The 16,145-nt window shown below is 39.1% G+C and overlaps 1 protein-coding gene across 2 annotated transcripts in view; it reads right to left on the bottom strand.

The window, feature by feature from the left end:
* Nucleotides 1-15,692, bottom strand: part of gabrb2b (gamma-aminobutyric acid type A receptor subunit beta2b) — a gene marked incomplete at both ends in the record, with an annotated part of 57,098 nt that extends 41,406 nt beyond the window's left edge. Inside the window, 3 exons of one of the 2 annotated variants that reach the window (XM_080509503.1) lie at nt 14,711-14,778; nt 15,371-15,468; nt 15,610-15,692. In XM_080509503.1, the coding sequence (XP_080365629.1) occupies nt 14,711-14,778; nt 15,371-15,468; nt 15,610-15,692 (249 nt within the window). Of the gene's footprint in view, nt 1-14,710; nt 14,779-15,370; nt 15,469-15,609 lie in introns of those variants that run through there. The other variant, XM_080509504.1, reaches the window with a different exon arrangement.
* Nucleotides 15,693-16,145: the final 453 nt, after the last annotated feature.

Raw genomic sequence — 16,145 nt, 5'->3', positions numbered from 1 at the left:
ATTGTACAGCGTCGTGTGAGTTTAGATTTGATGACTGCATGCAGCATCACCTTGAGCAAGGACACCCTTGAAGAAGCAATATCTCCTCACAGTGGGACTGACCTTCAAGAGACGCAGGGGTGCTTTAGGGGTGTCAGCTTCACAGTGTGTGTGTGTGTGTGTGTGTGTGTGCCGGTGCGGGTATGTGTGTGTGTGGCATTGACGTATAACAATAACAAAAACATGTTCGTTTTTTGATCCATTGTCGCAGGCCAAGTACCAAAAATGGAAAAATGTTATTGCCGTGAAAGGCATTAAAAAGCCTGATTGCTGCAGATCTACTTCTCCTTTTAAGATGAACAAGCAATCTTTTTACTTGATAACTAACAAACATTTCTTTAAAACTGGTTTGAATGAAAACCACTGGATTTGGTAAGTGTAGTGTTTCTTTTTTTTAATACTGTACATAGAGCTGAAATAGATCAGGATATTGACAAAATTGATGGCAATCAATTTTCAAATTTTTTTTAAACAATCCCCAGGTATAAGTGACTGTGAGAGTAAAGTACATTCGTTTGTAAGTATGTTTGACATCACTCTAATTTTACTCCTAAGCACTTTAAACTGGAACATTCCTCTTACTCTTAACAAACTCTCTTGCACAGATTGCATAACAATTCTGCCCATTGGTTATCTTAAACTTTCTGTTTTTTTCTCTCCTTTTTTTCAAAACAATCATCACTTTCACAATAACATTTTCATCGCTTTGACCTACTTTAGAGACTGGAACGACATGTCGTGCCAATTGGGAAAAATAGATATTTTATATTATGCATCAACAATAATAACAACTTGATGTGAGCATCAAGAAGCCTTAATACTCCTTGTACTCCGGAATAAAACGGCGTCTCACACAATCATACACATGACATCATGATCAGAAATAATCCTCCCAATGTTATTTGTTTTTCCAGGGAGTTGTTCGTCTCCTCAGTTAGCCCCAGCTGACCTCTTTAACTGGCTAGTGAGAGAGAAGAAGACCGCGGGTTTGTTTTTCAATCCATTGCAAATATTTCTGACAATTTTTTTCACGAATTTACTGTGAAATCTAATTTGATCCCCCTTAAAAGTAATATCTATACTCAAACATAGTCTGCATAAAGTATTGAAATAACCCAAACACACATTTTGAAACTTGAATTGGAATTAGCTGTCAAATGCAGATTAGAAGTGGGGAACATTTGGAGAGACTCTGGCGTAAATAGTGCACATAAGGTCATTCAAAAGAACCTGGGCTGAATCCAAAAGGGGCATTTTGTTAGGTTGAAGTAATGCTTTGGTAGATTTATGCTACTGCTTACATTTATTGTCTGGCTTCATCACTCAGCTTTGGTTCAGTTTCAGCTTGAGGACAGCCACCCAGGCTCCACCCTGTAAAATACTGTATAGGATGCACAGTTCCAAATGCAGCAATGCACAAAGTCACCTTTGGGATAATATTTTCACGATATGCCTTTAGCTGTTACTTTGGGATACTGTGTATCTTCTAGAGGGCAATTTCATCTGCGCTCATGGAGTTAGCTGGCTGCACATTTTCTGGGGAATTGGTTGATGTATTTTAGACAGTCGAGTGGTGAATATCCAAAGTGCAATGTTACTTCCAAAACCCTGCATGCACCAACCATTAGTCATCTGAGATGTTGCAGCACATGACAGATGCCATCATGGTGCTTTTTAGGAACTGCAAATATGTTTTTACCGTTTCATTATTAAGCACTGTCAAAAAGCTTTGAAATACTGTCGTTACACCACTACAAATACTGTATTCACAGATCTCTGCTGCGTTCATGTCGGAACTCTTTCAAACATTTTTGGGAGTGTAACAAATGGAACCCAAAGCTGATAATATGAGTGTCCTTGGTTGAAGTCCTGGTAGGAGTTTGGTGTGGCATTTGCATGTTCCCATGGGTTTTCTCTGGGTGTTTTCGAACATGCCAGAAACATGCATTTGAGATTAACTGGTTAGTCTAAATGTGTTATGTTGATGTAAGATCCCGTTCACACCAAGGTTTCAAGTGAAAATGCATATTTTTTTGAGTTTTTGTTTCAGAAAGGTTTCGGCAGAAAACCCCAAAACAATGTAGTTTTCATACCCCAAGAGTGAGTGTTATTGTTTGCTTTTGTAATGACGCAACACACAAGTGTGCAGAAGATGATACACTGTAAACAAACATTCATATGGAGAGACAATGAAGTTGGATTTCTATTACACTGACGCTTAACTATAAAACTACCAAGGAAAATATGGACTGGGAGTCATGACACCCTGGAGGCCAACACTGTTGTTATTGTCCATCTATTCACTCCTGTGATGAAGAATTATTTACTACAGCTGTGGAGTGCATGCGCAGTAGCAGCGTTTTCGAAAAGTTAATCTTTTATGACTCCCGACTATCATTGTCATGCAAACAGGCATCCATAACACAATCAAAAGTTATGCATTTTAGCTTGGAAGGCATTGTCGTGTAAATTGCCCCTGAGGTGTGAATATGAATGTGCAATGATTGTTTGTCTGCATGTATTTGCCCTGTGACGTATTGGTGACCTGTCCTGCCATGGGATTATAGAATATGGATAGACCTGTCAGTTTTGCTAGAAAATTCTAAAATCGTGTACACAAAAAGCCAGAAAAGGCACAAATGGTGCAAAGGAAAAGATATATGATCTTTTGTAAGGAGTTGGTGACATGGGGCTCTTACAGCTGAAAGTTTTATTCACAGTGCTCTAATGTTCTGACTTGCCATCACAGCTTTATAATTGGTCTTGTGGGTCACTGTAATTTGTTACATGTCTGCCACAAACTCACCAGTTTCACAGCATGTATAAGCTCATACTGCCAGCTGTCAATGGAGCTCAGGACTAGAAGCAGCTTTATCACAGCTTCTCACAATACAAGAAGCTGATAATGGCCAAACAGGAACGGCAGCAGGTGTGGATTGGTTTTCACAGCAGTTGAACGTGACACTGAGATCTGTTCATGGGAGAGTATTGGGTTGAATCGTGCTTTTGCTCTTGACACTGCCATGAATTGAACTGTGCTGGAACACTAATCATTTTCCACTCCGTAGTGTAAATTCAGGTCATGTTTTTTCTAATTTACTTCTTTCACGAAGCCAAAATTTGGAGGGAAAAAAAATATTGTCATAGAAAATGTATTGATCTGTGTTTGATACACGCCTTTGTTCTGTTGCTTCTGCTTGCTTCTTGGTTGAATTGATGTTACTTGGAAAAAAAATATATCAGTTGAAAGAAGCACTGCTGTTATCTGTTATATTATTGATGTTAGTTTAAACTCTGGGTTTAACTTCAAACAAGGCATCCATTAAAGGAAATGCAGAATATATAAAGAAAAACGAGGGCTTGAGGTTAGCTCTCTAGCATGTGTATTTCGAAGTGCTTTCATTTTAATGACTGTGGTTTCTTTCTTTTATATAATGGGTGTTCAGCTTGTAGTAATAATGTATGTGAGGTGTTTTACAAATGCACTTGCACACGTGTGTGGTGGTGCTGTAATACAGTGTGTCATTGATGAATATGTGGTGACACACTTTAAATTGTTTTCAAATTTATATATTTTCCAGTAAAGTCTAAATTTACACCATGGGGGTTGTTCAAACCAAGAGTTGAAAATATATGGAGATAAAGGAGGTTTATGTATGACTATTTTCTTTTTGTTTTGATGGTATGAATTGATGTGGTTGAAGTTGACAATAAATGTTGCTGTCACAAATTGCACTAACATGCTGGTAGTTTATGATGACGATATAGCCTCACTCAAAAGCATCCTTTCAAATGGTTCAGCCTGAACTGTTGACCATATATTAAAGGAAAATGCTCGAGATAGAGAAAAAGGAGGGCTTGAGGTCAGTCATCTCGCATGTATTTTGAAGTGCTTTCACTGTAGTTACTGCAATTTCTTTCCCTTCTTACATGAGTGTTCAGCCTGCTGTAATAATGAATGTGAGCAGTGAAATAAGTGCACTCATGATTATCTAAGCATATTGTGCATGTGTGTAGTACTGTGATACAGTGTTTTATTGACTGGTTCGATGCTTTTTGCACTTTCCTCCTGAGGTAGAGTAATTAATCTTTTACAATGTATATTTTGAAAAATGGGTTGAAAAAGTAAGTGCATATTTTTGAGTTATCTGCATTTTCATGTAAATTTATTTTGTAAATGCTTAATCCATTTAATCTCATCCCTATTGATTTTGTGTAATGAACCAGCATGGTCAGTTTTTTTTAGGAATCACAAAACATGTCACCAGTGCATCATGGGAAAAACATAGCAAGACAGACAGTCCCATATACATACTGTATGTGTGTGTGTGTGTGTGTGTGTGTGTGTGTGTGTGTGTGTGTGTGTGTGTGTGTGTGTGTGTGTGTGTGTGTGTGTGTGTGTGTGTGTGTGTGTGCTTTTGTAATTTCAAAACGGAGATTTTAGTCTCTTTCATTTTGATTCTGTTTCAATTATTGGATCTCTGTTAGGGAGTAAACCCCCATGCAGGATTGAAACTGTGTACTCTTTTATAAGGTAGATAAAAGTACGTAGCCTGGCATCCCGTCATCGAGGCCCATAGGCACTATTTTATTGTTTAAAAACCAGAGGCTGAAAAAAAAGTTCAAGGTAATCTCTCTCTATATACCTCTACCACCCCCCCTCCACACACACACACCATTTTGACCTCCGTTAGGTCACTGCAGGCGGATGAGCTGAAATGAAGCAATCTCAGTCTACTCACACTTTATGGGATATCATACTGAGTCTGTCAGTCTAAACATGTTACCTTGATTAACAATCTAAAAATAGTTCCCACACAGTGATGAGTGTTATCCCCTGTTCACAACACTCTTCAGTGATGCCTACACACTCAAATTTGGCTTTAAAGATAACAAAATCAACCTGAATTCAACTCATGTGGCCAAGTGGCTTTGTTTTTTTCTGACTTTTGGAGCCTCTTCAATGACACAGATATACACAATAGCCTAAAAATGCATAGATGTTTTCCTTTGGGGAAAGAGTGCACAAGACTAACGGGACAAGGATCAGTTCAAGAGCAATTGTTCCTAACTTATGTCAGCATATGACAAACAATTGAGCAGGGGACACTTACTGAAGGGAGGTTGCTGTCAGTGAACATTTAACTCTGATCCACATTGAGGATTTTAGGGATCACATTGACAATGTGGCTTCAGTTTAGACTGTTGCCTGACATAAATCCTTTGTCAATCAAATGCCAAGCCTGCTTGCTCTCTTTTCCCACACCAAATAAAAGATCATAGATCAAGTTTTTCTTTACATCGGACAGCACATGCATCCAACACCCCACACCATGCATCCAACAACCCACACGGTGGGGGGTTGGGGGGGGGGGTAGTAGTAGATCAGTAATTGGATGAGTTTCCCAAATGCAGAAAGTACAATAAATCATTTTGAAGATGAATGGAAATTGAAGTCTATGAAAAGTTAAATGGTAGGGTGAAGTGATTTTTTATTTTATTTTTTTTCTCCAAATGAACAAAGATGTGCACAAGGGGAATTTGAGCAGGAGCACACAAATGCATAGACCAGTGTGGTCAATAAACTGAGAGATGTAGCTTGAAATGGAAGGCTAGCCGATTAACCCAGTTCGATTTGTAACTGTCTCATCTCCCCGCTTTCCTTCAGCAGGGGCCTCAGCTTTGCATCATTATCAAACAGGCTGGAATAACACAGAAATTACAGTGGGGGCATTGTTGTGAGAAGGACGGAAAACAGAGGACAAGTAATGTAACTGAAGGGAGATACAGGACAGGTGTGGAAATTATTACCCTGCAATAAACAAGTGGCACTATGGCAATTTGCTGTTAAATCCCCATGCTCTGCCTACTGACAAGAAAACAAGATGCTGTTAGGCCAACTGCTGTGGGGAAGGGCCTGTTGTCTGAACATCCACCCCATCATTCACTGTCACAGGCAGCAGTGAATCAGATGCCTAACTAGTGAGCTTGTTTCACCTGGGGGAATTGATTACACGCCTTCCTTCCCCTGACATTTAGAGCTGTGGTACTAATTGTACAATAAGCTGTGGCTGTAACATTAATAACGATCTAAAAAGAACATCCCTGGTGTGTAGTATCTGTGTAGTATGATGGCAATATGTGGCTCCACTTTTCAACGTGACTTTCTGTAGATTAAGTGTTGAGGATAAGCAGATTTCAGCTGCGTAGCGAGCCTCGGTAAGTGATAATAGTGGTCAAACAATTGAAGAATTTCTTTACACATAACAAAGCATTGCCACAGGGCTCTTAGTATGACTTAATGGAACCAGCTTTGAAAGGTTTAAAGAGCTTGTTTTTGTAAACGAGAACCGAGAAAGAGCTTATTTTTCCCAGTAAGACCACAGGGTTAGCGTGAACACGTGATATCTGTATTTTCTTTTAATATCTGTTTATTATTTATATACAAAGGCAATGCAAAATCTGTAACAAGACTATAAATGGGTGCTACGTTGAACCGCACATGCTGCTGCATTCAAGCAAAGTATGGATTTTTGAGGAAAGCAACACATGGCGGGATCAATAAAGTTATTGCAAAGCGTCCAGATTAGGATATTTTTATGAGCTTTAATATTAAGCGATGAATTATTTGTCATAATGTCACTCAGAGCCAGTAAGTATGTGGCTTGTGATGATCAAGGAAAAGAAACCATGTCGCTGAAATAACAGGATTTTTTAATCAGGGAACTCTGAATGTTTGTTCCCTTTTCGGTGTCAGTGTACTAGACACATACCAATATATATATATATATATATATATATATATGAGATGAGATGAGATGAGATGAAAAAATAACGCTGAGAGACACTACCCAGTCACAGCTGGTGTAAATCTGTGGCAAGAGAAAGAGCTCCATTGTTTCCAAGTTTAAATACTTTAACACGATTCACTTAGGTGTTTGTCTCTATTACATATAATCTCATCATTGCAATACATGTTGAATGTGCACCTGATATCACACAGACCAAGTAGCTGCTTATCTTTCTCAAAGAAAAGTGTGAAGCCTATGGGATGCATCTAAATTGTGCCACTGCACAGCCATGCCCAGTGTAAATTGTAAAATGTTGACGTGGATATTTGCTTTAATCTGTGGTAGCACCAAAAAGTGGGGAAAAAAAGGCAATCGGATTGCAAGTCGCCAGGTAAAAAAGAAAAAAAACCCAGAAAAAAACATTGAAGAAAAAAAGAGATTCAAGATAATAAAGCTATAAGTAGTGGACTGAGGGAAACTGATGTAAAGACCACAGATTAGATTTAAAGAGATATGTGCAGTGAGTCCGGAAATAAGTCCAGTGTGATACTCTAGTCACCATTTACCCAGACACCTTTGTACGCAGACCTTATGAGATTTTGACTGTGCAAAAAAAAAACCCTGTAGTAATCTTGTCATGGTGGCAGCTGCTCCGTCTACCTCTCCTCCCTCCTCTGCCTCACCTTCCTCACTCTTTGCTGTGCTGTGAATGCTATCATATCCATTACACTTTTGTCATTTTTTACTTGCCTTCCAATCATTATTCGTCAAAGCTCATGCTTGACGTGTATCCCATTACCTGTTTATGCAGTTCTCCATTTGCAATTAACTCCATTAAATATACAGATAGCACACAACCAACTTCTCCTCGCTCTGTCATGTTACCCCCCCCCCCCCCAATAATTGCAGGCTTCATTCTCTTCTCTTTCTGTTCCTGTTTCTAAAACCATCTGCCTGCCTTTTGATTAACTGCCTGTTACCCTCTCCCATTTGCATTTGTTTACCCTATCTGATTTATTTTGTTTCTAACCCCGCAGCCCGCCTATTGATGAAGCAAATACTTTGTTAATGAGAGTTTAGGTTGTCAATATCCCAAAGTTGAAATTCTTCAATTATTTATTTATAATGCTGCATTGTGTCTGTGCCAGAATGTCTATTTTGTTCAGGCCGTTGTACAGCTATGCTTTGCAATAGAAACTGTGTGAATGCTAGCTGATCACTATTATAGTTGCCATGTGTCTGCTGAAACAGGCACATTCATTCTGTATTGTTTTTGCAGTCAGAAAAGCCAAAAGCACATTTGACCTCCCACCATGTCAAACTCTGCAACTCACTTCAAACTTCCTACTACACAGACCTGGTTTATTGTAATGACTGTCATGAGCTCACTTGAAGTAAAACATGGACCCATTTAATTAATGCTTTTTTTAATTAACATTTGAGGGGAATTGACTGAAAGAAGCCTTCTGTGTCATGGCTCCAGTATGTGAAGTATGTGGGAATATCTAAGCCAGGCAGCGTTTGACTCCGTGTGTTGCTTCGATAATACCACAAAACACAAAAATTGTCTGACTCACAGGCTGAACCATTTTCTGCATCATGCTTTGCATCATCATTGTTCACTGACATTTTAAAATACTGAATTAGATTATCATTCAAATAGACAAAAACTGGCAGAATAACCCAAAAACAAAGCCTTATGACTTCATGCACACTGAATGCCATCACTATAATTAATTGACCCTCTCAGAAATGTACCATTGTACCGTATTATGTCTCAGTTAAGTTCATGCGAGGCATGCTATCTTCCTCTTCATCATACACTGCACTAATTGGTTCTTCCAAAGTGCAAACATTGATCCATATGTTATGTGTTGACACCTTTTATGGAAAAATCCATGCGTCAATAAAAAACAAACAAAAAAATACATCTGCTCTATCAGTACATTCAAGTGAAAGTACAATACAAGTTGCAAAGTCGGTTGTGTTGAGTGTTGTCCCTATCCATATGTATTCACTCAAAAAAAGTAAACGCCAGGAAAAAGTTCTCATCGCTGAGTGGCCTGTATATTTGCAGTCAAGTCCATATTTGCCCTGAAGGACCTTCTGATCAGCTCGGCAACTTTTAAAGTTCACATATATGAATTTCACAGAACTTTAACATCATAGAGGACATTAAACTACAATTATCAAATTACATTTATCATTTCTCATTAGCCTTTATCTAGTCAGGAGAACCACATTGAGATTAACAATCTATTTTATAAGTGTGTCCTGGTTATAATTATACAGTTATAATTCTAAATAGGGCTTATTTTTATTAGATGTAATACAGGAAAATGCATCACTTACAATTGTGTAAATCTAATTATACTCTATTAGATAGAATGGACATTGTTTAGCTATGTTACTTGGATGAAGATGGTATTGTGGATTGATGGTATAGTTTATATCTGTCCATATTCCTCACCCCTTTGTCAGGTTCAGGATCGTCACACTGACATTTGCATCTATGGGCAAATTAGTGTCACCCATTAACCTCACATGCATGTCTAGAACAAAAACCATGCATGGGGAGAACATGAAAGCTCCACACAGAAAGACCCAGCCTGGGTTTGGACCCACAGCATTATCGTCATGAGGTAAGAGCACTAACCACTGCACCATTGGTGATAGTTTATTAATGCCAACATAGCACTTGTTTCTGCTAAATTAATTATTCCCGGTGAATTTACTGGGGTGTGTAATATTGCTAATTAGTCCTTAAATGTTGAGACTTTGTTTTACGTACAGTTTGTAGTTTGACAAGAAGCTGCAGCCGGCTTTCATCTAAAATGCTAAACTCCTGTTACACCTAGCTATGATGTAATGACGCCTTCAGGTAACACAACACACAGTATACAATCTATATGGGATGCATCTCTATAAAAGCAATAGATCTGTGAAAGGGGTTATTTGTTACAATGAACAATGAAGTTTTCACTTACTTCCAGCTTTATAAAGCTCTTAAGTGTATTTCAGTTTATTGTTTGGGCTTTGGGCCAGCAGCTTTATTATTTTTTGTTCACTTTTCCATCTTGTTCTGGCAAAACAGGCTCTTAAAAGACACTTTAAACTACCTCTTTTTCTTTCTTTTTTTTGTCTTCTGACTGTTACATAATTCAAATCGCTACTTTCCTGGAGGCTTCCATAACACACTAGTTTGCCGGAACAACATGACTGCAGACTAGCAGGGGATTAGAATTGGTTAATGTGTGTATGTTCATGAAAGAGTTGCAGAGACATGTTCTCACTGGAGACACCCTAAGTGTGCAAGTATGTCCATGTCTGCTCTATATGCTTTCTGGTTTAATATAGACTGAGAATAAAAAAGAGACACTTCCATTAAACAGGGAGCACCGAAGCACTTTGAGGAAGTAAAACTTTTAATGCAATTGTTGTGGAATTGTAAACCTTTTATAGCCTCCTCAAGAATTTGATCACTTCAATTGCAACTATATGATATATTTAAAATGTGCAACATGTCTTCACTATGATTTAATTGGAGCCTTTCCATGTGCTCAACAATAGCTAAACCAAACAAACGTTATATTAATATCTTACACTTACACTTACACTAATAAATACTTTATCACCCGAGATTACATCTGGAAACCGAGGTCAATTCCCATTTGCTCATTAGCTTGCTGTGACTTTTAAATATACTGTAGACCTGAGATTGTTTTAATACTTAATTTTACAGTTGGACAAGATAACTGGTGTGCATTTATTGTATTTTTGCATTTGTATTTGTGTCCCTCCACACTTGGGAGATGGGCTATTCTGTGCCTTCTTGCTGTTTGGACACAAATAGAATTGAACTATTGTGAGCAAAGAATGTTGTGATTGCGATTTATTTTTTGACAAATTTTGCTAAACCCCACCAAGACTGAAAAATATTTGATATGACAACAAATTGAAAAAAATACATTCTAATTAATCTGGAGAACATATAAGAATAACTTGGGCTACAATTATCATCTTGAAATATTATTTACAACACAAAACATAGATGCATCATTCATTCTTACAGCCTGAATAAGATGATGTTTTCCTAATCTTTGACACTATTTACTGGTGTTAACGTATTCCTAGTATTGGAACTAATTAAATCAACTTTAACTTCAGTGAACTCATTGGCCAAAGTCAACAGCTCATCAATTTTCTCTGTGCACATCAGCAATATAATGTTGCAGTTGGATGTGAAATGGATTTAGACCAAACCATAGATGCAGACTTAATATCATTTTAACGCTCTTAGGGCTGGATGAGATATTATGCAATACTGCATAAGTGCATCTACAATCTTTCTTCCTTTTTATTATCATATGGTAAGCAATAATCTCCTGGTTTTTTCAGCCAACATCCATTATGATAAATTACATCTGTATAACATATAGATATTTATAGTAAAGGCCTAGTTTTCAGTGCAATCTTTATGCATTTACAGCAGACATGCCAAGAGGTGGAAATATCAGGGTACTAAAATGGGGGCTCGGAAATTCACAGTCCTCCAACAATCAATAAGATCCTCTTGACCTTTATGCGCATCAATAATGGTATTTCTGCCTTTTGGAGCAAGATAAGGACTTCAATTCCTCCTCAGACTAGAGTATTTCTTCCCAGTGAAAACTGCTGGCTTCAGACTCAAGTAGTCAGGAGATCAACCCAAAGCAAATAATAAAACCTCAATGGCAGTTGAGAATGTGCAAAAACTAAAATTGCTGAGAGAAATGAAACAGAAACAATAACATCTACCAATGCTTCTCAGTGGCTACATAATCCCGATTCTTCCATTAGATGAATTAAGGCTTGCGAAACCACTTGCCTTCGGTCGAATGTCTAACATGACATTGGTATTCAGCATGTGCGTCCCTCTCTGTATGTCCACCTCTGAGTCATGCAGAATGAACCCTCAGCTGCACAAGGTACATGACCTTCTCTTCAACACCAGCACTGCTACTGGCTCTCCACAAGTAACGTGTTAATACCTGAGCTCTCGCTTCCATCTATCTATCCATCCATCTATGTCTCTCTGTCTCTTTATGCAACATATTCATGGGTGAAAAATTTGACCCATAGGTCTCACAACATCATATCCTATCCCTTTTCACCCTTCAGGGTCTGCAAGTCTGCCTCTGACACCCGGGGAACAAATGACATTTCATGCCAATGTAATAAATACCAGCTACAATCTCCTCACCTCATATCATACTCAATGCCAAAATCCTATGTAATTTAGTTTTCTGCATGTTATGTCAGTTATATCACAGGTGCTCTGTTTTATTATCAAAATATCTGCACATCCCTGTCTTTTCATTTTGTAGTTGTTTTTTTTTTCTTTATTACATTTTTTCTTGTAGTCCCATAACTGTCAACTGAGGAAAAGCTGGGGTAGTGTTGGATGGGGAGCTATAGCCTTGTAACTTGCTTCAGTCAAGACATTGCATTTGGACGGCCGAAATGCTTGTGTGACAAACACGAGTGAGGACATGTCCTCTGGGCCACTCATGCTTGAAGGCTTGCATACTTAGCTTAGTGATTCATCCAATGGGAGCCAGAGGCCTATGTTGTTTCTAAATGGCTTCGGCTCCAACATTGGTAACATGGTGCTAAAACAGATGGTTTTAGACAAACCTCTTGCAGTTCCATATTCTAATGGACCTTCTTTAAAATGTACGTGTGTGCATGCATAAGCCAACAACCAAAAGAAATATTGAGTAATGGATGATTATACCGAAGCATGGATGTCCTGCCTGGCAATGATGCTTAATAGGACACTGTTGCATACATCCCTCTGTTTCTCCATGATCCACAACCCTGTGCCTTCTCTGTTCACCAAAGGAAGTACACACGATGGTTGTATCCCTGCACCAAAATAAGTGGCAGACAGAGAGCCAGATGGGGGAGAGGAAATGGAAGAAAGGAAAGCGCTTCTACACCAGCTGCTATCCTGAAAAGTGGTTACATTTATAGGAAAGAGAGCAGATCAAAGTTGCTGAGACCATTACACACACATGTGGCCTCTTCTTTTCATGAAACTACAGTGGGTCAGGTGGTAATGACTCCCCTTTCACATTAGAGGGTATTTAGTAGGCCAGACCCAACAAAAGAATCAGATGATCAAAGAGATGGTGTGGCAGTGGCTCTCTGTTTGGATGAAAAGTGGGATTTTCTTTTCTTTTTTTGGACTGCGTGGGTCTGTGTGAATATAAAGCTCAGTGATGGCATACTTTTGGGAAAGGGTAGTGATATTCCCATGTACTCCAGTATTGTTTGTTTGTTGTTGTTTTTTTAACAATAAAGGTTCTTTCTGAAGGGGAACAAATGGACTGTCAACATGTGCTCAACTGTACCATTGTCTCAAGTTAAATAACACAATTCTGTATGCATCATGTATGAGGCTCTCTTTTCAGTTTCACATTCCCTTTTGGTTTTCAATGTGCTCTACACTATTTAACATTCAACATTTTCTGCCTACAACACTGTTGAGTTATATTTACCATAATAAATAACCAACTTCCTGATGTTTTTTTTTTTTTTCCCAGGAAAGCTGTTTGAATTAAACATAACTGTTGTTACATTTGAGTCGATTGGGACAGAGAGGCAAAATAACATCATACATACACATTATATTTGGAAATGAGAACCATTTCCATGAGTTCAGTATACACATTCTACTATCATGAATACATAAAAAGTTCCCATTCTCCAGGACAACGTGCCTTTAATTAAGTCGTCAAGATCAGTGTGAAGGACTCTGTAGATGTACATTGTGTATGCATGAGCTGGGGTGCTAGTGGTGTAAAACCATGCGAATAGACATAGCATAATTTGTTTTCTCATCTCCTTTCTGCATATCAACTGCATAGTCTACCAGGACCACAAATATACCAACATCAGCAACAGCATTTGGGTAGAGCTGCCAAATATATCCGTGTGTATAGTCAAACATGCCTTATATCTCAGCAAGTAACAGCAAAACAGCTCCAGAAGCAGGCCACTTTGGTACAGATTGTGGAGAAGTGAAAGCTGAAAATGTGCCAGCTTCCACAGTGGAGGTCAGAAAGACACAGTGTTCCATACAAATCAAATACACACCACACAGAACTGGTTGTGTATTTCAACATACATGTATGATTTGCTCACCTATTCCACTGACTCATAATTATCAACAGTGGCTTTCCTACATTGATAGAGTGCAGCCTTTGTGTTTCCTCCGGAAAGTGAGGTGCAGTTCTGCCATCTCATCACTAAGAGGTGCACTTGTATGAAACTTAATCTCCACTTCTCCCTCGATTCACTGCTCTGACATTCTTCCACTGTCACTATATTTTCAACAAAGCGTTCCAAAAGCAGATATGACCAAACAAAAATGTTTAATGAACTTCCTTGAACAACCTCAAGAAATGTGACACCACAAAGTACACTATGAATTTCTAAATAGGGAACATTGAACATGATCACATTTATTTATTTATTTATTTGTACAAACTACAACATTATTTTTGAGAAGAAATGATGAGATCAAATGTCAGTCAATTTTTAGACACCCGTAAGTCCGAGACCTTGTGAGGATTAAATGCCACCATCAAACCTGACACATCACGATTATTGTCTTGGAAGTCTCAAACCCACAAGTTGATAAGAGTGATCGGAGGAAAACCACATTTACAAGAGTCCTAAATCGAGAGGGGTTTCCCCGTGCTTTCGTTCTTTCTTTTTTTTTCAGCAGAAGGATGGTGGGGGCTGAGGGTGGTTCCCTCGGATGGTTTTATATTGATCATTACATCGGAATGGTCACACAAAGTCTAAAGTAAATGCAATAAAGGCCCACTTACCATATTGACTTCTGATACCATATCTATGCTGGCTATGTCTATATTCATCCCAACTCCAACCGGGGCACCTGAGACAGACAAGCAAAAGAGACACTGTACATCAACCGAGTGATTCATTTAAAAAAAAATTTTTTTAAGCGGCATCCAACTATTAGTACGTGACGGGAGAATTGATTAGCACTTGTTATGTGCCTGGATGATAGTTTACAGTCTTCATTTTGAGAGACTGGGTGATGTGATGAAAGTGCTGGTATTCCCCCGAAAAGTTGTTGACATGAAATCATACAACCGAGACAGTCCTCATTCCGCATGCAACATCCGAACAAGCAGAATAATGCGTGCGTAATTGTCTGAATTTGAGACAGAGGAGCACTTTTATTGGAGGGTTTAAAACGAATGTTTAATTGAGAAAGCTGGCGTAATCTATCGCCGAAATCATGCTTGAACCACATCACTCAGTGTTATTCCATTATCACGGAGTGTTTTGAGCGATTGCACCTGCACTGTATCCAAAATAATGTGTCTCATGTAGAAGCCGTATGGAATCATTTATTATACTTTTCCAGACGGTTCAGATCGAGTTTAGATATCGGGTGCTTACTCCAGCAATGGCACACAAAGCAAAAGAGCACACAACTCACACAGAGTTATTTCATTTACCTCCGAAGTCTGGCCTCAATCGTATATCATAACCTTTTAACAGTCTATCCACCGTTTCCTTGACCAAAGACATATTGCTCGGGTCATTGACACCGACACTATGGAGGAAAGGAGAGAAAAAAGACAGAGAAGCAGCAATGAAAACGATATACTGGATCACAGGAGTGTTTTCCACTCCGTCTGTAACACAGTCACACTTCGTGAAAATGTGTGGAGCATCCCCCGACCCTCTCACTTACCTTTGGGCGCACACCACGGCCACTGTGAAGGGCAGCAGCCACACGCAGAAACACCTCATTCTTCTTATTCTGAACACTACCATACTTAAAAATGTGAAATATGTATATTTTTCTTTGAGTGAAGACAGACGAGATCCAACTTATTCTTGCCAGTGCAGTAATTCCAATGCCGGGCGCATGCGTATTCCCGACCACAACACGAAGCGGCGCCGCTGCTGCTGATGGTAGTGGCAGTCCAGACACGGAGGAAATTTAAAGGAGAATCGAGACTTCAACTTACTCGTGTGCACGCCAGGGTCTCCCCTGGTTTGATTTTACGCGCAGTGTGGCCGTTGGAGAGGGGAGGGGGTGGGCAAACTGTGACGGGGGTTGAGTCGGTAGTTCGAAACCACCGGGGAGAAGCGGAGATGTGGGTGGGGTTGTGTCTTTCCACTCGCTCCAGAGACGCTCGTCAGACTGCTCGTCCAGTTGTCCCTGAGCAAGGCACTTAACCTCGCTGCTCCGGCACAACTACTCGGGGGCTCCCAGCTGAGCTC

Source organism: Blennius ocellaris (assembly GCF_963422515.1).
Source record: "Blennius ocellaris genome assembly, chromosome: 14".
Taxonomy (NCBI): domain Eukaryota; kingdom Metazoa; phylum Chordata; class Actinopteri; order Blenniiformes; family Blenniidae; genus Blennius; species Blennius ocellaris.
This window is presented reverse-complemented; position numbering and strand designations above follow the sequence as displayed.